This window comes from Lolium perenne, chromosome 3 (genome assembly GCF_019359855.2).
Source record: "Lolium perenne isolate Kyuss_39 chromosome 3, Kyuss_2.0, whole genome shotgun sequence".
NCBI lineage: Eukaryota > Viridiplantae > Streptophyta > Magnoliopsida > Poales > Poaceae > Lolium > Lolium perenne.
This window is the reverse complement of record NC_067246.2, coordinates 267,522,630-267,546,969: the sequence shown is the minus strand read 5'-3', so window position 1 is coordinate 267,546,969 and position 24,340 is coordinate 267,522,630. Positions and strand designations below refer to the sequence as shown.

The following is a 24,340-nucleotide window of genomic DNA, read 5'->3' as shown; positions in this document are numbered from 1 at the left end:
CGATGAGGACAGCGCGTGCGTAGGTTACCATGCTAGCAAAGTTTGTAGCTTTGCGACAGTGCGCAAGCCAACAAGGTGGCCACACATCAGCGATTCAGCGGCCTCCTCCATGTGTCAATCATGTCGGTCTTCATGAATGCTGGCGTTGATCCATCGATCGGCAGCTAGCCACCGTGGTCCTGTGCGGCTCCCTGCCGCTGCTTGCCAATTACTCCAAAAATTACTACAACGGCTCCTCATCTAGGAATATCTCCTGGTTGCTCCGGCGATTGTCTTCCATGAAGCAATCAATTAATCGAAAGACGACGAGAGCAGAAAAACAAATATTAGAAATAAGCCTACACAACCGAAGTTGCCCAGGCAATGCACAATTTGGCATAGCTCCGCGGGTCTCACGGTCCAACAACTCTCTCAGTTTTCAGCATTTTGCTCGCATGGGTTCCGACGACGAGGAGATGGTTGTCGCTCTGCTGGAGGAAGAGACCGATACTGCTGCCATTGTTGCCGACGATGGCGAACATATGATGATCCTCTCTTGCCTTCTAGCCATGCACGCTCGGGATTTGAATCCGCGGCGGGGAGGCTCGAAGCTAGGGCAGCGTAGGAGCGAGCCGAGTCAGAGGCTGAAGGGCTACTACATGTTGTACGTTGGCTACTTCATCGATAATGCAGTGCACGACGATGTGACATTTCAACGTCATTTCAGAATAAACTGTAAGCTGTTTATGAAAAAAATTGTTGGCCATGAGGGACTACTGAGTACTGACACCTACTTTGTTTGCAAGCAAGGCTGTGAGCTTGCTTTGCTGAATTTTTTAATGTGAGGTTATGTGAACTATTGACTTTAATTTTTTCATGTGTGGCTGTTCGTGTGGGCAAGAATAGATTTACTCGAAAGCCAAATACTCCGCGTCCCGAGCATATCAATTTCAGTTCTATGCCACCAACTCGTCCACCATGAACCCGCCAGTTTGGAAGATATGGGCGCCTTTAACATACAAGCTCTTCGCTTGGCTTATCATTTAGAATAGGGTTTGGTGGCCCAATAGCGGTGTTTTGCCTATACAGGCATGCCTCGGAGTCACCGTCCACCTTCTAGTCCAATTTGGAAGGCGGTGTTCTTTTGGCTGGGGATCCATCAGATATCTCCGGAGCTATGGGAAGATCTTTTGGATGTCAAGACATGCTGGTAGGCGTTTGTTTTTCACCCTAGCCTATTGTGTAAGGCTACTGCATCATTCACCAGCCTTGTCGCCTGAAAGATTTAAATGAGCGGAATGCTAGCGTTTTTCAAACTACCTAGCTAATGCCTTCTCGCCTCATTTGTACATAAATGAAGAGTCGAGACTTTGGATAATATCATGTGCTAAATGCTTTGCGGATTTCATCCCGGGAGAGTACCTTTTTTTTCTTCTCTTGCTCATGTTTTCATGAGCACCTCTTTGAATTATTTTTGCCTAGGCCTTGTACTAAACTATTGCTTTCTCTCCTTAATCAATGAAACGGCAAGCCTTTTGTCCGTTTCAAAAAAAAACACCTTGCGTGTAAGGCTGATCCGCGAGGTCATCGACATGGTTGAAGCGGTGGCGAGAGCGACAACTGGAGCAGTGGAAGGCGAGAGGGGAGGGGCTAACGGTTGGTGTAGGTGAGCTGAACTGTCGGGGTTGAGAGGGGGGCACAACGATGATTTGGTTGGGGTGGAAGAAAACTTGAGAAGTGAAGAGGCGAGGTGGTAGGAAAGAATGGGCTGGGTCGCTGGCACGTGGTACCCGCTTGTCGGTATCCAACGTGGCTACAGTTGCCGCTTGTTTCTGTTATCACCAGAATTTGACCGAGTCAGAGGTGGGCCGCGATCAAGATGGACTTGAAGATTATATATAGAAGAAATACGTGAATCGGCCTGTTATACAAAGTTTGGGCTAGTTGGCCCGTGTATCTTTAATATAGTAGGATACGTGTCGATTAGTTATAGTTTGTCTCGTGCACGGTGGGGATTATTCCCACGTTAGAAAGTCCCCTGGACTATAAATATGTATCTAGGGTTTATGGAATAAATAACAACCAACGTTCAACCACAAATCAATCTCGGCGCATCGCCAACTCCTTCGATCTAGGCAGCACAAGCTTTATGTTGTTCATGCGTTGCTCGTACTGAAGCCTTTTTGATGGCGAGCAACGTAGTTATCTTAGATATGTTAGGGTTAGCATTGTTCTTCGTATCATATGCTATCGTAGTGTAACCCTTGCATATCTAGCCGCCCTCACACCTATCTTAGGTGTGGGGGCGGCACCCCGCTTGATCTTTATTTAGTAGATCCGATCCGTTACGGTTGCTCCTTGTTCTTCAAGGATTAGTTTAATATCTGCAATAGTTAGGCCTTACAAAGGGTTGGAGGATCCAGCGGCACGTAGGGTGTCGTTTGCTAGTCCTAGACAGGATGTTCCGGGGATCAACCTCGTGTTGGTTTTTAGGCCTTGTCTAGGATCGGCTTACGATCACCGTGCGTGGCCGCGAGGCCCAATCGTGAGTAGGATGATCCGATTATGCGGTGAAAACCCTAAATCGTCGTAGATCGTATTAGCTTTATCTTGATCAAGCAGGACCACCATATATTCGTGCACCTCGTACGAATCATGGGTGGATCGGCTCCTTGAGCCGATCCACAGGATAACCTGAGAGCCGATCGAGGCTCGTATTTAATGTTTACGTGTATGCCATGCAGGAAACTAAGCGAGGCATCTCCATCACCTTCCTGACCAGGTATAGGTCAGGTGGCACGCCCTTGCATCAGCATCGGACGTGTGTACCAGAGGCTTTGCGGGCCGTCGCTCGGAGGGACCAGGGCCAGCCGCAGCCCTAAGTTGTTCCCGGCTCTACTGTGTTGCCCGTCGCTGCTCGCCGGTGGGTTTTGACCGCAACACATTCTGGCACGCCCGGTGGGACTAGCTTCTTCATCAACCACATCGCCATCTACATCTGAGATGGCGGACGGCACCCCAGTCACTTACGAGGATCTGACCGAAGAGCTCAAGAAGAAGTATGACGAGGTCAAAACGATCCTCGAAGCCGATCTCATCGGCTCGTTTCACAGGACCCGTTCCCATGGCATCAGATGGAAAGGGTTCTCGCCTCAAGGTGCGCTCGATGGAATAGACCTGTCTGCCCCATCAGAAGAACGCACTAGGTCCCTTCGTCAGGAGATTAACTACATGGTGGCCCACTCGCTGCACCGCCACTCTGAGAACCTGGTGAACACTTTGGAGCGTGTTGCTCTGCGAGTGATCCAGGAAATCATGAGTCGCCAATACTCTCCGTCAGGACCAGCTCTCGGGACATACCAGGGAGAGATGCCACTCCAGTCCCGTCCACCGCTGCCATTTGCGTTGGTAGCACCAGAAGTGCCGAACTCACCGGCATTCGTCGTCTATAAGATCGGTGGTGACCCTAGTGACTGCCAGTTCTTGCAGGAGGCGCCTAAGGAGATCCCTCACGGGTACATGTGCACATACGTGCCAGACTGCGGTAACTGGGCGCTCACAAACCAGGCCGCAACATCAGGGACTTCTGGGAAAGCAGGAGGAACGTCGGCAACAGATCTTGAGAAGCAGACGTGGCTAGCTAAATATGCCACCCCGACGAACCTCCAGAGCACAGCTCCTGCAGTTGGCTCAGAGCTGGAAAAGCAAGCATGGCTGGCTAAGTACGCCACCCCGGCGAATCTTCAGAGTTCGACTCCTACAGCCAGCACCGCGAATCAAATCAGCACGGTCCTGAGAGACCAGTTCGGCATGGTGCCGAAAAGAAGGACAATCGGCTATTCCAAGCCGTACCCCAACGAATACGAATTGGTCCCGCTACCACCCAAATATCGGCTCCCTGATTTCTCCAAATTCAGTGGATCAGATGGTTCCAGCTCCATCGAGCATGTGAGCCGATATTTGGCACAACTAGGAACGGCATCAGCGTCGGATCCACTACGTGTGAGGTTCTTCGCACAGTCCCTCACAGGATCGGCTTTCGGGTGGTACACTTCGTTGCCACCAGACTCAATTCGGACCTGGAAGCAGTTGGAAGAACAGTTCCACATGCAGTATCACTCAGACGCTTCCGAGTCTGGCCTTGCCGATCTAGCACAAATACGTCAGAAGCGTGGAGAAACTGTGGCAGAATACATCCAGCGCTTCAGGAATCTTAGGAACCGATGTTATTCGGTTCGGGTGACTGAAAAAGAAGCAGTCGAGTTGGCAGTGGTGGGCATTGCATCACAAATCAAGGACGTGGCCTCTCAAGCAGACTACCCTTCACTGGCGCACATGGTTCAGAAACTGTCAGCATATGAACAGCGCCACCCGGACTTGTACCAGGATAAATTCAAGCGTGCAGTAGTCCTGGTTGAGGCAGATGAAGACGAAGTTTCTGCGGGAGATCAAGAGGTAGCAGTGGCTGAATGGACTCGGGGGGCAACCCCCGTGTCCTGCAAATGGGTTAAGCCACCAGGTCCGCCCAGGGGGTTTGATTTTGACGTGACCAAAACTGAGCAAATCTTCGACCTCCTACTCAAGGAGAAGCAGTTGAAGATACCCGAAGGCCTCAAAATCCCCACGGTACAGGAGCTGAACGGAAAGCCATACTGTAAATGGCATAACTCGGTCTCCCATGCCACCAACGACTGCAGGGTGTGGCGTCAGCAGATCCAAATGGCGATAGAACAAGGACGTCTGATTTTTAACCAGTACGCCATGAAGGTCGACACCCACCCCTTCCCCGCCGTTAACATGGTGGAATGCACTTACCCTGAAGGTTGCCAGCCAGGATCCTCGTTCAGTATCAACATGGTAGGACCTGGACACCACTCTGGCAAGGATGGAGACGAGGGCAGCTGCTCTCGTAGCAAGGACACAGAGGAGGCCGCTCCACGCGATCGGCTCCGTCATGATGGCAAGCGCTACGTCACAGAGGGAGAAGTGAAGAACATAAGATATCAGCAACCACTCTCTGATCACCTCCTCAACAAGTATGTGAGTCAGTATGACCAACGCCGGCGATCCAGCGATGATGATGAAAGAGATCGTCTGGCTAGAGAAGCCAGAAGACATCGTCGGCATGATCACGATGAGGAGGAGTGCGAGCGCCGTGCCAAGGAAAAGACAAGGGAGCAAGGCGACGAAGATAGGCATTGGGACTGCCCCTTCTTCAGACACTGCTGGGATTCAGGAATAAGCCGATTGCCCACAATCGGCAATTGCCCAGAATGCAACCAGAAGAAGAAGGAGGCAGCCAACGTGTCCGTGTTCAAACGTCTAGGGCCTCTCCCAACGCAAAGCAAACGCGCTGAGTCCCCTCGTTTGGAAGATCTCGAGGATTCAGAAGACGAGGGAGAAGAAGAAGAAGACAGGTACCACCGTCCAAGGTGGTGCCCTGATGGACTCAGCCGTTCCCAAAAGCGCAGGGTTCAGCGACTGCGTGGCTTGGAGGAAGCCGAAAGGCTATACCTGCACACGCTAAGGAAAGCGCGGCCTGATCTGGCCGCAAAGGTCCAGCGAACCTTGGATGAAGAGGGTCGACCACGGAAAATGGTGTGGCGCCCCAAGCAAAGGAAAGCCGATGATGAAACATCGGCTGGCACAAACATGGTGTTCATCCTTCCTTCGGAGTTCAGCGCTCCAGGATTAGACGAGACACCTGTGGCACAACTTGACTGCGGCCCACGGCCGGTTATCTTTGAGAAGCCACGAGAAAGAAGCTACAGACATCTGAAGGCCCTGTATTTACGAGGTTATATCAATGGGAGGCCTGTCAATAAGATGCTGGTGGACACCGGAGTGGCAGTCAACATTATGCCATACTCTATGCTACGTCGGTGATGTCTACGTTCCCCCTCCTTTCCTGTAGACAGTGTTGGGCCTCCAAGAGCAGAGGTTTGTAGAACAACAGCAAGTTTTCCCTTAAGTGGATCACCCAAGGTTTATCGAACTCAGGGAGGAAGAGGTCAAAGATATCCCTCTCATGCAACCCTGCAACCACAAAGCAAGAAGTCTCTTGTGTCCCCAACACACCTAATAGGTGCACTAGTTCGGCGAAGAGATAGTGAAATACAGGTGGTATGAATATATATGAGCAGTAGCAACGGTGCCAGAAAATAGCTTGCTGGTGTGTAGTTGATGGTGGTAGTATTGCAGCGATAACGCTGTGATAAAGAAACATTAAACAAGCGTAGTAACGCAGCAGTATTTAGGAACAAGGCCTAGGGATTACACTTTCACTAGTGGACACTCTCAACATTGATCACATAACAGAATAGATAAATGCATACTCTACACTTTTGTTGGATGATGAACACATTGCGTAGGATTACACGAACCCTCAATGCCGGAGTTAACAAGCTCCACAATAATGCTCATATTTAAGTAACCTTATAGTGTAAGATAGATCAACAGACTAAACCAAGTACTAACATAGCATGCACACTGTCACCTTCATGCATATGTAGGAGGAATAGATCACATCAATATTATCATAGCAATAGTTAACTTCGCAATCTACAAGAGATCATGATCATAGCATAAACCAAGTACTAACACGGTGCACACACTGTCACCTTTACACACGTGCAGGAGGAATAGAACTACTTTAATAACTTTGCTAGAGTAGCACATAGATAAATTGTGATACAAACTCATATGAATCTCAATCATGTAAAGCAGCTCATGAGATTATTGTATTGAGGTACATGGGAGAGAGATGAACCACATAGCTACAGCGGAGCCCTCGGCCTCGGAGGTGGATTACTCCCTCCTCATCATGGAAGCAGCGATGGCGGTGAAGATGGCGGTGAAGACGGCGGTGGAGATGGCTCCGGGGGCAATTCCCCGTCCCGGCAGGTGCCGAACAGAGTTCTGTCCCCCGAATTGGAGTTCCGCGACGGTGGCGGCGCCCCTGGAGTCTTTACGGAGTTTCGTCAATTGGTACTGCGTTTTTAGGTCGAAAGGGCTTTTATAGGTGAAGAGGCGGCGCAGGGGGCACACTGGGGCGCCACACCCTAGGCCGGCGCGGCCTAGGCCTGGCCCGCGCCGCCATGTGGTGTGGTGGCCCCCTGGCCCCTCTCCGACTCTTCTTCGGTGTTACGGACGCTTCGGGAAAAATAGGAGGTTTGGCGTTGATTTCGTCCAATTCCGAGAATATTGCCCGAACAGCCTTTCTGGAACCAAAAACAGCAGAAAACAGGAACTGGCACTGTGGCATCTTGTTAATAGGTTAGTTCCGGAAAATGCATGAAAATGATATAAAGTGTGAACAAAACATGTTGGTATTATCATAAAACAAGCATGGAACATCGGAAATTATAGATACGTTGGAGACGTATCAGCATCCCCAAGCTTAGTTCCTACTCGTCCTCGAGTAGGTAAACGATAAAAGATAATTTCTGAGGTGACATGCTACCAACATAATCTTAATCATACCATTGTAAAGCATATGAGATGAATGCAGCGATTCGAAACAATGTAAATGCAATGAGTAAACAAGTGAATCATATAGCAAAGACTTTTCATGAATAGTACTTTCGAGACAAGCATCAATAAGTCTTGCATAAGAGTTACTCATAAAGCAATAAATTCATAGTAGAGACATTGAAGCAACACAATGGAAGATTAAGTTTCAGCGGTTGCTTTCAACTTGTAACATGTATATCTCATGGATAGTTGTCAATGCAAAGCAATATAACAAATGCAATAAGCAAGTATATAAGAATCAATGCACAGTTCACACAAATGTTTGCTTCTTGAGGTGGAGAAAGATAGGTGAACTGACTCAACAATAAAAGTAAAAGAATGGTCCTTCAAAGAGGAAAGCATCGATTGCTATATTTGTGCTAGAGCTTTTATTTTGAAACCATGAAACAATTTTGTCAACGGTAGTAATAAAGCATATGTATCATGTAAATTATATCTTACAAGTTGCAAGCCTCATGCATAGTATACTAATAGTGCCCGCACCTTGTCCTAATTAGCTTGGACTACCGGATCATCACAATGCACATGTTTTAACCAAGTGTCACAAAGGGGTACCTCTATGCCGCTGTACAAAGGTCTAAGGAGAAAGCTCGCATTGGATTTCTCGCTATTGATTATTCTCAACTTAGACATCCATACCGGGACAACATAGACAACAGATAATGGACTCCTCTTTTATGCATAAGCATGTAACAACAATTAATAATTTTCTCATATGAGATTGAGGATATATGTCCAAAACTGAGACTTCCACCATGGATCATGGCTTTAGTTAGCGGCCCAATATTCTTCTCTAACAATATGCATGCTTAACCATAGGGTGGTAGATCTCTCTTACTTCAGACAAGACGGACATGCATAGCAACTCACATGAAATTCAACAATGAATAGTTGATGGCGTCCCCAGTGAACATGGTTATCGCACAACAAGCAACTTAATAAGAGATAAAGTGCATAATTACATATTCAATACCACAATAGTTTTTAAGCTATTTGTCCCATGAGCTATATATTGCAAAGGTGAATGATGGAATTTTAAAGGTAGCACTCAAGCAATTTACTTTGGAATGGCGGAAAATACCATGTAGTAGGTAGGTATGGTGGACACAAATGGCATAGTGTTGTTTGGCTCAAGGATTTGGATGCATGAGAAGTATTCCCTCTCGATACAAGGTTTAGGCTAGCAAGGTTGTTTGAAGCAAACACAAGCACGAACTAGTACAGCAAAACTCACATAAAAGACATATTACAAGCATTATAAAACTATACATCGTCTTCCTTGTTGTTCAAACATCTTACTAGAAAATATCTAGACTCTAGAGAAACCACTCATGCAAACCCAAATTTTAACAAGCTCTATGTATTTCCTCACTAATGGGTGCAAGGTATATGATGCAAGAGCTTAAACAAGAGCACAACAATTGCCAAGTATCACATTATTCAAGACATCACACCAATTTCTACATGTAGCATTTTCCAATTACAACCATATAATAATTTAACGAAGCAGTTTCAACCTTCGCCATGAATATTATGAGCTGAGAACACATGTGTTCATACGAACCAGCGGAGCGTGTCTCTCTCCCACACAAGCATTTATTCAAACACAAACAAAAACAAAAGCATACAGACGCTCCAAGTAAAGCACATAAGATGTGACCGAATAAAAATATAGTTTCAAGAGAAGGAACCTGATAATTTGTCGATGAAGAAGGGGATGCCTTGGGCATCCCCAAGCTTAGACGCTTGAGTCTTCTTGAAATATGCAGGGATGAACCACCGGGGCATCCCCAAGCTTAGAGCTTTCACTCTTCTTGATCATAGTATATCATCCTCCTTTCTTGACCCTTGAAAACTTCCTCCACACCAAACTCGAAACAACTCATTAGAGGGTTAGTGCACAATAAAAATTAACATATTCAGACGTGACACAATCATTCTTAATACTTCTGGACATTGCATAATGCTACTGGACATTAGTGGATCAAAGAAATTCATCCAACATAGCAAAAGAGGCAATGCGAAATAAAAGGCAGAATCTGTCAAAACAGAACAGTTCGTATTGACGAATTTTAAAATGGCACCAGACTTGCTCAAATGAAAATGCTCAAATTGAATGAAAGTTGCGTACATATCTGAGGATCATGCACGTAAATTGGCTTAATTTTCTGAGCTACCTACAGGGAGGTGGACCCAGATTCGTGACAGCAAAGAAATCTGGAACTGCGCAGTAATCCAAATCTAGTACTTACTTTTCTATCAACGGCTTTACTTGGCACAACAAAACACAAAACTAAGATAAGGAGAGGTTGCTACAGTAGTAAACAACTTCCAAGACACAAATATAAAACAAAGTACTGTAGCAAAATAACACATAGGTTATCTCCCAAGAAGTTCTTTTCTTTATAGCCATTAAGATGGGCTCAGCAGTTTTAATGATGCACTCGCAAGAAATAGTATTGGAAGCAAAAGAGAGCATCAAGAGGCAAAGTCAAAACACATTTAAGTCTAACATGCTTCCTATGCATAGGAATCTTGTAAATAAACAAGTTCATGAAGAGCAAAGTAACAAGCATAGGAAGATAAAACAAGTGTAGCTTCAAAAATTTCAGCACATAGAGAGGTGTTTTAGTAACATGAAAATTTCTACAACCATATTTTCCTCTCTCATAATAACTTTCAGTAGCATCATGAGCAAACTCAACAATATAACTATCACATAAAGCATTCTTATCATGAGTCTCATGCATAAAATTATTACTCTCCACATAGGCATAATCAATTTTATTAGTAATAGTGGGAGCAAATTCAACAAAGTAGCTATCATTATTATTCTCATCAAGTGTAGGAGGCATAGTATAATCACAACAAAATTTACTCTCCATAGTAGGTGGCACCAAAAGACCACTATCATTATAATCATCATAAATAGGAGGCAAAGTATCATCAAAGAAAATTTTCTCCTCAATGCTTGGGGGACTAAAAAGATCATGAAAACCAGCTTCCCCAAGCTTAGAATTTTCCATATCATTAGCAACAATGGTGTTCAAAGTGTTCATACTAATATGTTCCATGGGTTTTTTAATTTTCGCATTAAACCATTCATGTCTTGACTCAGGAAATAGAATAAAAAGCTCACAGATGTTGTCCATTATGCTTTACTAGTGTAAACAAGAAACAAAAAGATGCAATTGCAGGATCTAAAGGAAATAGCTTCGAGTACTTACAACGCCGGAAAATAGCTTAGTAGCCGAGGTCCGGAGTGTGAGTACCTTTTACCTTTCCTCCCCGGCAACGGCGCCAGAAAAGTGGCTTGATGTCTACGTTCCCCCTCCTTTCCTGTAGACAGTGTTGGGCCTCCAAGAGCAGAGGTTTGTAGAACAGCAGCAAGTTTTCCCTTAAGTGGATCACCCAAGGTTTATCGAACTCAGGGAGGAAGAGGTCAAAGATATCCCTCTCATGCAACCCTGCAACCACAAAGCAAGAAGTCTCTTGTGTCCCCAACACACCTAATAGGTGCACTAGTTCGGCGAAGAGATAGTGAAATACAGGTGGTATGAATATATATGAGCAGTAGCAACGGTGCCAGAAAATAGCTTGCTGGTGTGTAGTTGATGGTGGTAGTATTGCAGCAGTAGTAACGCAGTAAAACAGTAAATAAGCAGTAGTAACGCAGCAGTATTTAGGAACAAGGCCTAGGGATTACACTTTCACTAGTGGACACTCTCAACATTGATCACATAACAGAATAGATAAATGCATACTCTACACTTTTGTTGGATGATGAACACATTGCGTAGGATTACACGAACCCTCAATGCCGGAGTTAACAAGCTCCACAATAATGCTCATATTTAAGTAACCTTATAGTGTAAGATAGATCAACAGACTAAACCAAGTACTAACATAGCATACACACTGTCACCTTCATGCATATGTAGGAGGAATAGATCACATCAATATTATCATAGCAATAGTTAACTTCGCAATCTACAAGAGATCATGATCATAGCATAAACCAAGTACTAACACGGTGCACACACTGTCACCTTTACACACGTGCAGGAGGAATAGAACTACTTTAATAACTTTGCTAGAGTAGCACATAGATAAATTGTGATACAAACTCATATGAATCTCAATCATGTAAAGCAGCTCATGAGATTATTGTATTGAGGTACATGGGAGAGAGATGAACCACATAGCTACAGCGGAGCCCTCAGCCTCGGAGGTGGATTACTCCCTCCTCATCATGGAAGCAGCGATGGCGGTGAAGATGGCGGTGAAGACGGCGGTGGAGATGGCTCCGGGGGCAATTCCCCGTCCGGCAGGGTGCCGGAACAGAGAGTTCTGTCCCCCGAATTGGAGTTCCGCGACGGTGGCGGCGCCCCTGGAGTCTTTCTGGAGTTTCGTCAATTGGTACTGCGTTTTTAGGTCGAAAGGGCTTTTATAGGCGAAGAGGCGGCGCAGAGGGGCACCTGGGGGCGCCACACCCTAGGCCGGCGCGGCCTAGGCCTGGCCCGCGCCGCCATGTGGTGTGGTGGCCCCTGGCCCCTCTCCGACTCTTCTTCGGTGTTCTGGACGCTTCCGGGAAAAATAGGAGGTTTGGCGTTGATTTCGTCCAATTCCGAGAATATTGCCCGAACAGCCTTTCTGGAACCAAAAACAGCAGAAAACAGGAACTGGCACTGTGGCATCTTGTTAATAGGTTAGTTCCGGAAAATGCATGAAAATGATATAAAGTGTGAACAAAACATGTTGGTATTGTCATAAAACAAGCATGGAACATCGGAAATTATAGATACGTTGGAGACGAATCAGTCGGTTGGGACGCTCTAGCTCGGATCTAATCAAGACCAACGTGACATTGAGCGATTTCAACGGCCAAGCGTCTGACGCACAAGGTGTTCTGAACGTGGATCTGACCGTAGGAAGGAAAACCATCCCTACGACGTTCTTCATCGTTGACAGCAAGAGCACCTATGCTATTCTGCTAGGAAGGGATTGGATCCACGCCAACTGTTGCATTCCCTCCACGATGCACCAATGCATAATACAGTGGGATGGAGATGAGGTAGAGGTCGTCCAGGCTGATGACTCAGCCGAAATTTCAACGGTTGGCATGAACGCGTGGGAAGCGGCAGGCCAAGAGCCCCTCTCAGGTATCAATTTGGACGAATGCGAGCGCATCGACGTGACGAAGGGCAGGGTTAGGCTGGTTTTATCCGCTGGCCTGACCGTGTAGCAAGAGCAGACCAATGAGCAAGTATGGCGAGGCCGATCTTTGGGATCGGCTCCCAAAGATCTATGAAGGAACATTACAGAACCTTCATTAAAGTGCTTCAATCAATGTGGAGGCCGATTCCAGCAATCGGCCAAGATTATCCTCACCACATGTTCTGCTCATATGCAACGTCGCTCTAATGGGCAGCGGTTTACGTCGGCTGACGAGTTGGTCCTACCAAAGTCGACGTGCAAATACGGTGCCTTGGCTAGACTACAGAGCCGATATCTGCAGTTCCCTTACAGATTCGGCTCGGGGGGCACCTAGTCAGAGGAGCATGTGCAGATGAACATGTGTGCAGCGAAATGTTGGGGGCCGATAGATAGAAAAAATCGGCTAGTAAAAAAAAACTTATGTCGAAGCCGATGCACAACCATCGACTCTAGTAAAACTACGCAGGATCTACTGGTTATGTGTTCGAAGCGCGGATCTTCACCAAGTCCAGTTCAGCTGTGGGGCCTTCTGCTTCCTCGAGGGAGTAAAACAATGAGAGCTTCCTCAGATGCCTTGAGCCGATTCTGGTGCCTGAACCTTCTTGTCGAGGATTTTCAACCTTTTGTGCTAGTCCAGCAATGCTGTCGGAGGAAATATATCGGCTTTCGAGGGAAGAAAGGTGATCGGCTTTGGTGCATCCTCACCAACATTCTCGCCTTGAGTAAGGCTCGGGGGGCAGCAGGCCTGTTAGTTGCACTGTTTAGGAGCCGATTGAGGTACCATCGGCCGATCCTTCACAAAATGATGAGTGCTTAAAGGAGACCATTAGGCCTGGTTGGAGGAATTCAAAGGCTCTCTTGAAAACTCTACGTTGTCCACCAGATCTCAAGGTCGTCAGTCGAAGAAGTGAAGGATGAATTATAAAGGACCGATGTGTTGCTATCGGCTCATTACGCATTGGCTAAGGGGACAGATCGGCAAAATCAGTATGAAGGGAAATCGGCTAGAGTAAGCTCAAAGGAATCGGCAAAATCAAATTGGGATAAGTTCTTCATTGATAAGCAAGATTTCTTACATAAAGAGCTGATTGCCCTCAAAAGGAAGTACTAGGGGATACATTGCCCCATCTACTACTACTGATCCTGGCTAAAGGTCCTATCTACGGGCCGTCGCTGCCCTCGTCGTCGCCGTCGTCGCCGCTGTCGGCGCTACTCCCGGCAGGCTCTTCGTCGCTGCTCCAGCGGCCGCCGACCGGGCCTTCGTTGTCCTCGTCCTCCTCGTCAGCGTCGTCGTCGTCGCTGTCGAAGTCGCTGAGGTTCCCCGGCCAGGGGCAGAAGCGCTTGGCCGGCGGCTCGTCGGGGGGGTATCGTCCTCCTCCTCCTCCTTCCCCTCCTCCTCCTCCTCGGGAGAGGTGAAGTCGTCGCAGGAGAAGCGATCGTCATCGCTCTCCTCCTCCGTTTCCCCATCCGCGAGGAAGCGGAGGTCGCTTTCCCCGTCGGTCAGGGACTTGTCGTCCTCCGACCAGATGGAGAAGTCATGGCTAGACTCCTCCCCGGCCTCGATGGCGCGGCGGGTATTGGCTGCATGGACCTCTGCCGGGTTCGGCTCCGGCGTCGGCTCGCGAGAGGAAGAGGACTGGGTGGAAAGATCCGATGAAGCAGAGGAAGAAGAAGACATGGTGGCGCAGGAGGGCTTTTGGGGTGCTAATGCAAACTGTTCGGAGCGGTTAAATAAAAGGGGATATAGTGGAAATTCAATGCTACAGCAGTTTCCAAGGAAGTGGTGCCTAAAAAAAAAACTGCCAGGTCACGCGGAGAAGTTGAGAAGGCAAGGCATCATGATGAAGGATACTGTGACGGTTCTGCCACGACATGACCCGACGAAGAAAAAGCAGAGTGATTTTGGAATTATCAATTCCAAAACCAGGGGGGCATGTGTTATCACCAGAATTTGACCGAGTCAGAGGTGGGCCGCGATCAAGATGGACTTAAAGATTATATATATAGAAGAAATACGTGAATCGGCCTGTTATACAAAGTTTGGGCTAGTTGGCCCGTGTATCTTTAATATAGTAGGATACGTGTCGATTAGTTAGAGTTTGTCTCGTGCACGGTGGGGATTATTCCCACGTTAGAAAGTCCCCTGGACTATAAATATGTATCTAGGGTTTATGGAATAAACAACAACCAACGTTCAACCACAAATCAATCTCGGCGCATCGCCAACTCCTTCGTCTCGAGGGTTTCTACCGGTAAGCATCATGCTGCCTAGATCGCATCTTGCGATCTAGGCAGCACAAGCTTTATGTTGTTCATGCGTTGCTCGTACTGAAGCCTTTTTGATGGCGAGCAACGTAGTTATCTTAGATATGTTAGGGTTAGCATTGTTCTTCGTATCATATGCTATCGTAGTGTAACCCTTGCATATCTAGCCGCCCTCACACCTATCTTAGGTGTGGGGGTGGCACCCCGCTTGATCTTTATTTAGTAGATCCGATCCGTTACGGTTGCTCCTTGTTCTTCAAGGATTAGTTTAATATCTGCAATAGTTAGGCCTTACAAAGGGTTGGAGGATCCAGCGGCACGTAGGGTGTCGTTTGCTAGTCCTAGACAGGATGTTCCGGGGATCAACCTCGTGTTGGTTTTTAGGCCTTGTCTAGGATCGGCTTACGATCACCGTGCGTGGCCGCGAGGCCCAATCGTGAGTAGGATGATCCGATTATGCGGTGAAAACCCTAAATCGTCGTAGATCGTATTAGCTTTATCTTGATCAAGCAGGACCACCATATATTCGTGCACCTCGTACGAATCATGGGTGGATCGGCTCCTTGAGCCGATCCACAGGATAACCTGAGAGCCGATCGAGGCTCGTATTTAATGTTTACGTGTATGCCATGCAGGAAACTAAGCGAGGCATCTCCATCACCTTCCTGACCAGGTATAGGTCAGGTGGCACGCCCTTGCATCAGCATCGGACGTGTGTACTAGAGGCTTTGCGGGCCGTCGCTCGGAGGGACCAGGGCCAGCCACAGCCCTAAGTTGTTCCCGGCTCTACTGTGTTGCCCGTCGCTGCTCGCCGGTGGGTTTTGACCGCAACAGTTTCTAGCGCTACTAAATAGCTTACTGTGGGATCGGGGTCGGTTTGGGAGGGTAAGACTAGATTATATGGTTGGCCGGATGGAAGGGCGCTCTGCTACTGGACGCGGCTTTTCATCCGCACACCTAGTAAAGATTCATGGAGTGAAACTTAATAAAGATCGACGGCTCTTTTTTTTTTTGAAATGAAGATCGACGGCTCTTACATGCACGAGAGAGAATCGCCAGTCTCCTGAAAATTCATAGAGTGAAACTTAATAAAGATCATACATCAACATTTTAGCAGTCACGAAAGGAAAAAGGGATTTGCTAGAACTAACTTCGTGCTCAGTCAAGTTCTACACCATTTGATTTGCATCGTGATTCATCTTTATTATAAGTTGTAACATGAGTTGCAACTGAAATTTGACGACGTCATCTAACTGAGAATGAACATAATTCTCAGTCGTGAGAAATAGCCACAAAAACCTCTTGAAATCTATGTAGGCAAGCCGGCATGAACTTTGTATTAATCTCAGCCGCGAGAACAGTTCAGCAACAAGAGCCAAGAGGTTGGACAACATATAAGGAGTAGTACTACAGGTAGATCAACTCAATACGTAATGGCACAACAAGGGCAAAGCCAAGGACGGTAAGTTTTGGCGGAGAACACCTCCTTATTCATGGCAGCAACATCGCATGGGCGCGTGCATACGCACACGGCTGCTAGCTTAAGCAGAGGAAGCGTCGAGGCAGACCCACTGGCCAAGGAAGACCTTGAGGCAGTTGATGTTGGGGTTGAAGCCGAGGAACTGAGCGTCGGTCAGCCCGGCGCTCGCCGCGATGGAGGAGCAGGTGTCGTCCGTCTGCACCTGATGCACCTCGTTGCACTTCAGCGCTGGCACCGCCTTCACCGCAGCATAACCTGCAACTCGATCACAGTCACGCACGTTCCAATTAGGGTCAGAGTGCTAACATTCCAATTAGGGTGGAGATCGTCGGCGTGGAACTACGTACCTCCTACAATGTCGCGCTGCACCTGCACGGCGACCCTGGCGTCGGCGAGGACGACCGCCACGAGGAGGGACGCGATCAGGAGAGCGGCGGCTGCGTGGTTGGCCATTGCAGATGCTGCCGATCGACGCGAAGGAAGAATAAGAAGCAGGCAGCTGCACTGAAGCTTGGCTCTGCTTTTGGTTGGTGGCAACGAGAATTACCGCCTGGCTCTCGCCTTTTTATAGCCTATAAGAGCATCTCTAAGGGTGTGTTCGGTTGTTGGATGGAGTGGAACGGAACCATTCCATTCCATTTGGGTGTTCGGTTGATTTCAGAAGCTGTGGAATGGAACAGAATTTAATTAGTCTAAACATCCAATTAATTAGAAACCTTTAATTAATTAGAATCTAATTAGTCTAAACATCCACGACCTCCGCGCCGGGCCCGCGTCCGGCGACCTCCTCGCCGCGCCCCCGCGCCCGGCGACCTCCACGCCGCGCCCCGCGCCCGGCGACCTCCGCGCCCGCCCGCTCCCGGCGACCTCCGCGCTGCGCCCCGCGCCGGCGACCTCCGCGCCCCGTCCGGGCCGCCGGCCGCCAGCCCCGCCGCGCCGCCAGGCCTGCCCCCACCGCTCCATCCGCCAGCCCCCGCCGGCCCGCCAGCCAGCGCGGCCAGCCCCCGCCCCGCTGCTCCGTCCGCCAGCCCCCGCCCCCGCTGCTCCGTCCGCCAGCCCCCGCTGCTCCGTCCGCCGGCGGCCGCGCTTTGGCTCCGGCCGGCCCCGTCTCATCATCGGCTTCAGCGCGGGAGAGAGAGAGAGAGTGTGTGGTTAGCGTGAGAGAGGATTAGCACGAGCCGTTCCACCTCGTTCGGCCGATTTGGCCCGACGGGTGCGTTCTGCATCTACACGAAATATTCGGTTCCGAGGAATCACTTCATTCCATCCTTTTGTCAAACCGAACACAAGAATGGGTTTCAGGTGTGGAACCATCCCGTTCCATTCCTCCTAATTCCAGAACCGAACACATCCTAACAGAACCGTAAACCCCGTCAGAACCGAACTTTTCCGGCGGATTTACGGGTTCGGGCCGAATGTGTCGCAGATCAGTGACCGAAAAGATGGGCCGGCCCGTAAAATAAGTTCAGGGGCCCGAACAAATCTCCGAATGGCCCCTATTAAAAGGTTCGTGGAGGGGAGTTCGGGTCGCAAACCCTACTCCCCTCCGCCGCCGCCAAGCACCATCTCCGGCGAGCAATCCAGCGAGCCCCAGGCAGCAATCCACCGGCCGACGGTGGGCGATGGCGTCCCGCCGCGTCCGCCCGTCTTCCGCACCGACGCGGAGCGGCGCAAATGAAACCGGTCGGAGGGCGCGCGCAAGCGCAGCGCCTGCCGGTGGACGAACTGGGGGCTCACGCCCCCAGGGAAGCTCGCCAGGTACGGCAACGCCGGCGAGGGCTCCTCGTCCGGCCAGTCAAGCCGCGCACCGCGGCTCCCCGTCGCGGACAGCAGCGACGACGACGACCTCGTCCCCGCGCGGTCGCCCACCTTCTCCGCCGGGGACTATGTCCACGGCAGTGACGAGGAGGACGCCGTCCTCGCGCATACCAAGGCCATCAGCACGGCGGAGGTTCGCCAGCGTTTCCGCCGGGAGGAGGCGGAAGCCGTCCGCCTCGTCCGTGAATACGAGGCGGCCCGCCGGGAGGCCCGCGTCCGCCGCGTCAAGCTCGAAATAGTCGAGCTTGACGCCGACGACGTGTGAAGCTCATCCTCGACAGCGTCGGCACCATCTGCCGCCGACACGCTGCGCCACCACCGGCACCGCCGCGCGCGTATGCCACTTTATAGGCCGCATTTTGCTTAGCTTAAGTAGCGCTCGCCGGTGTACCAGTACTATAGGTTTAATTTTACGAATAATGTATATTTTGATGCTCAATCGGAGCATCAATTTGATGTCGAACTATGATCATCGCCGAATTTACCCGCGCCCTTTCAAATTCTGCTTTTCAGTTCCAGTTTTACGGTTTCTAATCTGCGCCACTGCCAAATTCGCATGAACTATCGTTTTCGGAAGACTGAAAACCACTTTTTCGGTTTGCACTTTTTCGGGCTCTGTTAGAGATGCTCTAACGGGTACAAAGTCGATAAGACGCATGCAAGAACAGATCCAGGACCTTGGAAACTGCGTCGAGAGCGTGGATAGAATGGACCTGTCGCTGAAACCATTTGTAACTTGTAAGCCGGCCAGTCGTTTCTGAGAATTGGTCCATGACCAGGTGAAAACAGAGGAAGGGCTTATGGTTCCTATGAAGCTAGTTTAGAGTAATTCTACGCAGCGCGACCTTTCCCTTTCCGTCTGTTTGGTTTTATACCGGTCAGTTGACTGAGTAAGAATTTTACTTTTAGCACGTCTTCTCCCCAGGCTACTGTTTCTTCTAAAAGAGAAAAAAATATACACAGTGTTGTATTGTGATCTAAATTCATATACTAAAGGAAGGCTAACTTCTGACGAGCGGAGCGAGACCCGTCGCCGGAGGCTTGGGCCGAAGCGTAGTTGTGTTTTTATCAAGTTTGTTAATGGATCACCTATATACTTGCTGTTATATGTTGATGATATGTTGATTGCTGCCAAGAGCAAGAAAGAGATCACTACTTTGAAAGCACAATTAAGTAGTGAATTTGAGATGAAGGATCTTGGTGCTGGTAAGAAAGTACTAGGTATAGAAATTACAAAAGATAGAAAATCTAGTGTGTTATTTGTTAGTCAGCAAAATTACATTCAGAAAGTTCTTCATCGTTTTAATATGCGTGATGCAAAGTCTGTTAGTACACCTATTGCTCCTCACTTCAAATTATCAGCATTGCAATGTCCTAGTACTGATGAAGATATTGAGTACATGTCTCGATTTCCATATTCTAGTGCTGTTGGTTTCTTGATGTATGCCATGGTTTGTTATCGTCCTGATTTATCATATGCTATGAGTTTGGTCAGTCGATACATGGCTAATCCTGGAAAAGAACTTTGGAAAGCTGTTCAGTGGATTTTCAGGTACCTTCGTGGCACATCCAAAGCTTGCTTGAAGTTTGGCAAGACCGGTGAGGGACTCGTAGGCTATGTGGATTCAGATTTTGCTGCCGATTTGGATAAGAGAAGATCCCTCACAGGTTATGTGTTCACTGTTGGTGGATGTGCTGTGAGTTGGAAGGCAACGTTACAATCTGTTGTTGCTCAATCTACGACCGAAGCAGAATATATAGCAATTAATGAAGCTTGCAAAGAGTCTGTTTGGTTGAAAGGTTTGTGCTCAGCTTTGTGGAGATGATTCTTGCATTAACTTGTTTTCCGACAGTCAAAGTGCAATATACCTTACTAAAGATCAAGTTCCATGAGAGGACAAAGCACATTGATATCAAGTACCATTATGTGCGTGGCATTGTTGTTCAAGGTAAACTGAAGGTATGCAAGATAAGTACTCATGATAATCCTGCTGATATGATGACAAAGCCAGTTCCTGTTTCCAAGTTTGACCTTTGCTCGAGCTTGGTTGGTATAACTATTTAGCCCAAGTGGCTGTTGTTGGCGGCAGCAAGTGTTTTTATTTGTTGTTCAGGAGATTGTTGAAGTTCATGCTACAAGATGGAATTTGTCTCAAGGTGGAGTTTGTTGTATTGTGTTGGAAGGGTTTTCCACGTTAAATCTTGTGTCTCCGCTGCGTTTTCCTTTATCGTTCTTCGTTATTTGCTTATCGCTTTTATAACATTTTCACTTGTCCTTAGTTATACTCTTCCTTTTCCTCGTCAAGGCTCACGGGATGTTATGTTGGCTCTGATACCACTTGTAACATCTTGACCCAAAGTTTAATATAATTGATAAAATACCCATACCATAGAAAATGTGCAATGTTCTTTCTTTTTGGAAATCATGTCCATAGAACCTCTCGGTTAATCATGTTTGGCAAGGAGCAATATTGAGAAAGACTTGCGTTAGTCTATGTGGCGAGACTAAAAATCTTAGAGAGCTTCCGTGAATAATTACCGCCAAGGGAGTGTGGTTGGGATGTTATAGTGGTCTAGTGGACCATCATCTTTTTTTCAGCATGCTTGTGACCACATGGGTAAACATGGATCATTTTTAGACTAACAATGATCGCACGCCGACTCCTTTTTTTTCATTGAAACGAAACCATAACGTTTTTACAAGTTCCTTAGCTTAAAACTAAAAACAGGGGAAAATTGAACTTCAGTTTCTCCCGAGAGAAAGGGTACGCTGTAGGCGAAACGACCCAAACACCGGGAGGCCAATTAATATAGAAGAGTTTTAGCAAACACGGCCAACAAAATAAAATGGGTACACACGCCAAGCATTGGCTCTCAACATAGGGAGCTGCCACCTTCTCCAGCTGAAGGAGATCACCGAATCACCATGTGCACTGCTTCATCGTGATCTTTGAGGTACAAGGCAGAACCCTCACTCCATGTGGAGCACTAATGGCCGAAGTGTACTAGATTGTGATCCACACAAAAGATTGGCAAATCAGTCCGGCTTCAGCTCCAATGACGTCTTGAGTTTTCTCAGCAGTAGTGTTATGAACCGATCCACCAGAATCCAGTCTTGATCCTTGAATGGACCTTCGAGTTCCTCGGATAAGTTAGAGCTAGCTGCCAAACCTGTTACATATTAAACTAGTTTTTTATGTTAAACACAATTGAGTTCCTATTGTTCCAAAATATACTCCAAAGACTAACAGATGAAACAGTATTAATTTGCATACATCTTGTATTACACAACCACTTAGAAGCTAAGCTCAAGAAATCAGTGATCATCACATCAAAGACCTCAAACACATCAGTCCAAAGCAGTGTAGATATTATGCAAGCAAAGAACAAGTGCTCAACAAATTCTATTTCTTTACATAAACTACATTCTAGAGGTTTAGGGATTCCTCTTCTAAGAAGATTGTCCCTGCTCATGATTTTATTTTGATAGAACAACCATAGGAAAATATGTACTCTAGAATGTGAACATGGATCATAGATCGATGGATAGTTCTAGAAGAGAATCGAGACAAGGAAGAGCAACGAGATTGGGAGAAAGAACTGTTAGAGTTATATGGGTTGCTACCCAAGTAAGCAGTCCATATAGCCTACAAATCCTAGAATCACAAGGCGCATCTATTCTGGAAGTTTGAGAGTCGTGCTAGACAAAATTTAGTCCCACGTCGATAGTTGGAAGAGAGTTGGAGCATCTTATAAGAACATATGTTCTGGCTCCACTAAGCATGTGAAAAGAGAAGGAGTTCATGCGCACTCCTCCGCCGCCGCCTGCAGACTAAGTTTTTTCTTGGTGCATGACTGTCTACAACTGGCGCATGGTTGACGTGGGAGGAAATCTCTGTGGTGTAGCTTTTCGTTCCCCGGCAACGGCGCCAGAAAATAGCTTGATGTCTACTCACGCTTCTTTTCCTGTAGACAGTGTTGGGCCTCCAAGAGCAGAGGTTTGTAGAACAGCAGCAAGTATTCCCTTAAGTGGATCACCCAAGGTTTATCAAACTCAGGGAGGAAGAGGTCAAAGATATCCCTCTCAAGCAACCCTGCAATCACGATACAAGAAGTCTCTTGTGTCCCCAACACACCCAATACACTTGTCAGATGTATAGGTGCACTAGTTCGGCGAAGAGATAGTGAAATACAAGTGGTATGAACGAATATGAGCAGTAGTAACGGCACCAGAAAATAGTTTGCTGGCGTGCAGTTGATGGTAGTAATATTGCAGGAAGTAAAGATGCAGTAGAACAGTAAATAAGCGATGATTGCAGTATTTGGAAACAAGGCCTAGGGATCATACTTTCACTAGTGGACACTCTCAGCATTGATCACATAATAAAACCACTCTACACTCTCTTGTTGGATGACAAACACCATTCATTGTGTAGGGCTACAAGAGCACCTCAATGCCGGAGTTAACAAGCTCCACAACATCCGGAGTTCATATTTAAGTAACCTTAGAGTGCATGATAGACCATTGCAATTATACCGAGTACTAACATAGCATGCACACCGTCACCGTCAGGCTATGAAAGGGGGAATAGATCGCATCAATACTATCATAGTAATAGTTAACTTCATAATCTACAAGAGATCACAATCATAGCTTATACCAAGTACTACATGATGCACACACTGTCAACATTACATCATGGAGGAGGAATAGACTACTTTAATAACATCACTAGAGTAGCACATAGATGATATTCAACTAGATCACAAAGAGAGAGATGAACCACATAGCTACGGTAGAACCCTCAGCCTCGGGGGAGAACTACTCCCTCCTCATCATGGGAACAGCAGCGGTGATGAAGATGGCGGTGGTGATGGCAGTGGTGTCGATGAAGATGCCTTCCAGGGGCACTTCCCCGTCCCGGCGGCGTGCCGGAACAGAGACTTCTGTCCCCCGAATCTTGGCTTCGCGATGGCGAAGGCTCTGGAACTTTTCTCGTACCGTGGCTTATTCGTGTCGAAGATTTAGGTCACGACGACTTATATAAGCGAAGAAACGGAGTCGGAAGGGGTCTGGGGGCTCCACACACCAGGGGGGCGCGCCCCCCTCTGGCCGCGCCGCCACCACGTGTGGGGGCCCTGGGCCTCCCCTCTGGTCCATCTTTGGTGTTCTGGAAGCTTCGTGGAAATATAAGATCGTGGGCATTGATTTCGTCCAATTCCGAGAATATTTCCTTACTAGGATTTCTGAAACCAAAAACAGCAGAAAACAGGAACTGGCACTTCGGCATCTTGTCAATAGGTTAGTTCCGGAAAATGCATAATAATGACATAAAGTGTGTATAAAACATGTGTGTATCATCATAAAAGTAGCATGGAACATAAAAAATTATAGATACGTTGGAGACGTATCAGTGCACCAACTAAATTTGGTACATAGACATGTGTATGCATGATCGACGCGTGTCCTTATCTTCTAACGCGTGACGGTTTCGGTCCGCGGCTCCCCTCATAGGCTATACTAGGAGACAAGAGACATACCAGATTTAGAGTTCTCCACTTCCTTATGCCTCTCTATCGCGACCAAGTTCCTTTTGTTATGTCATCCTCTTGTCTTCCTCATCCTGATGACTACGTGGACGGACGTTCAGGAGAGCAAGCCTCCGGAACCCTTTCTGTCAAGATCCTACACCGAGAGACGCGCGGTAAGGTTTTTGGGGAGCATCTGAGCGCGACTGCTCAATATTATTAGAATTCTTCATCGCCGGCTTATTATTTTGTTGGAGATATCTGCGGGTCCGGCAACCTCAACAACACCATGGGCTCATTGTTTCCTCGCCGACGTTCGTGCTTCCAATCTCTTACATTGCACTAGTACTTGTTCCATATTCACATATGATAGATGTGCTTAGTGACGAGGGTTAACCTCAGAAATGCCATGGATATGGACTTCGGGTTTCGGGGAAAGACGACGATGCAGATTTCAGGAGCGAGAGTAGGTACACGACATATACCCAGGTTCATGTCCTCACGGTGGAGGATCGCTAA

The 24,340-nt window shown here is 47.7% G+C and overlaps 1 protein-coding gene across 1 annotated transcript; it reads right to left on the bottom strand.

The window, feature by feature from the left end:
• Nucleotides 1-16,422: 16,422 nt before the first annotated feature.
• On the bottom strand, nt 16,423-16,989 carry LOC127338628 (lysM domain-containing protein ARB_03438-like). The gene is made up of 2 exons (XM_051364670.2): nt 16,822-16,989; nt 16,423-16,729 (listed from the first exon to the last, which is right to left on the bottom strand). The coding sequence occupies exons 1-2, from the start codon at nt 16,925-16,927 to the stop codon at nt 16,536-16,538; spliced, it is 300 nt and encodes a 99-aa protein (XP_051220630.1). The 5' UTR covers nt 16,928-16,989; the 3' UTR covers nt 16,423-16,535.
• Nucleotides 16,990-24,340: the final 7,351 nt, after the last annotated feature.

Bases quoted from the DNA above. Each gene is read 5' to 3' on its own strand.
- LOC127338628 (XM_051364670.2), bottom strand. From the start codon at position 16,927: ATGGCCAACCACGCAGCCGCCGCTCTCCTGATCGCGTCCCTCCTCGTG. The intron at 16,730-16,821 runs GTACGTAGTTCC...ATCGAGTTGCAG, and splicing joins GCAGCGCGACATTGTAGGAG to GTTATGCTGCGGTGAAGGCG.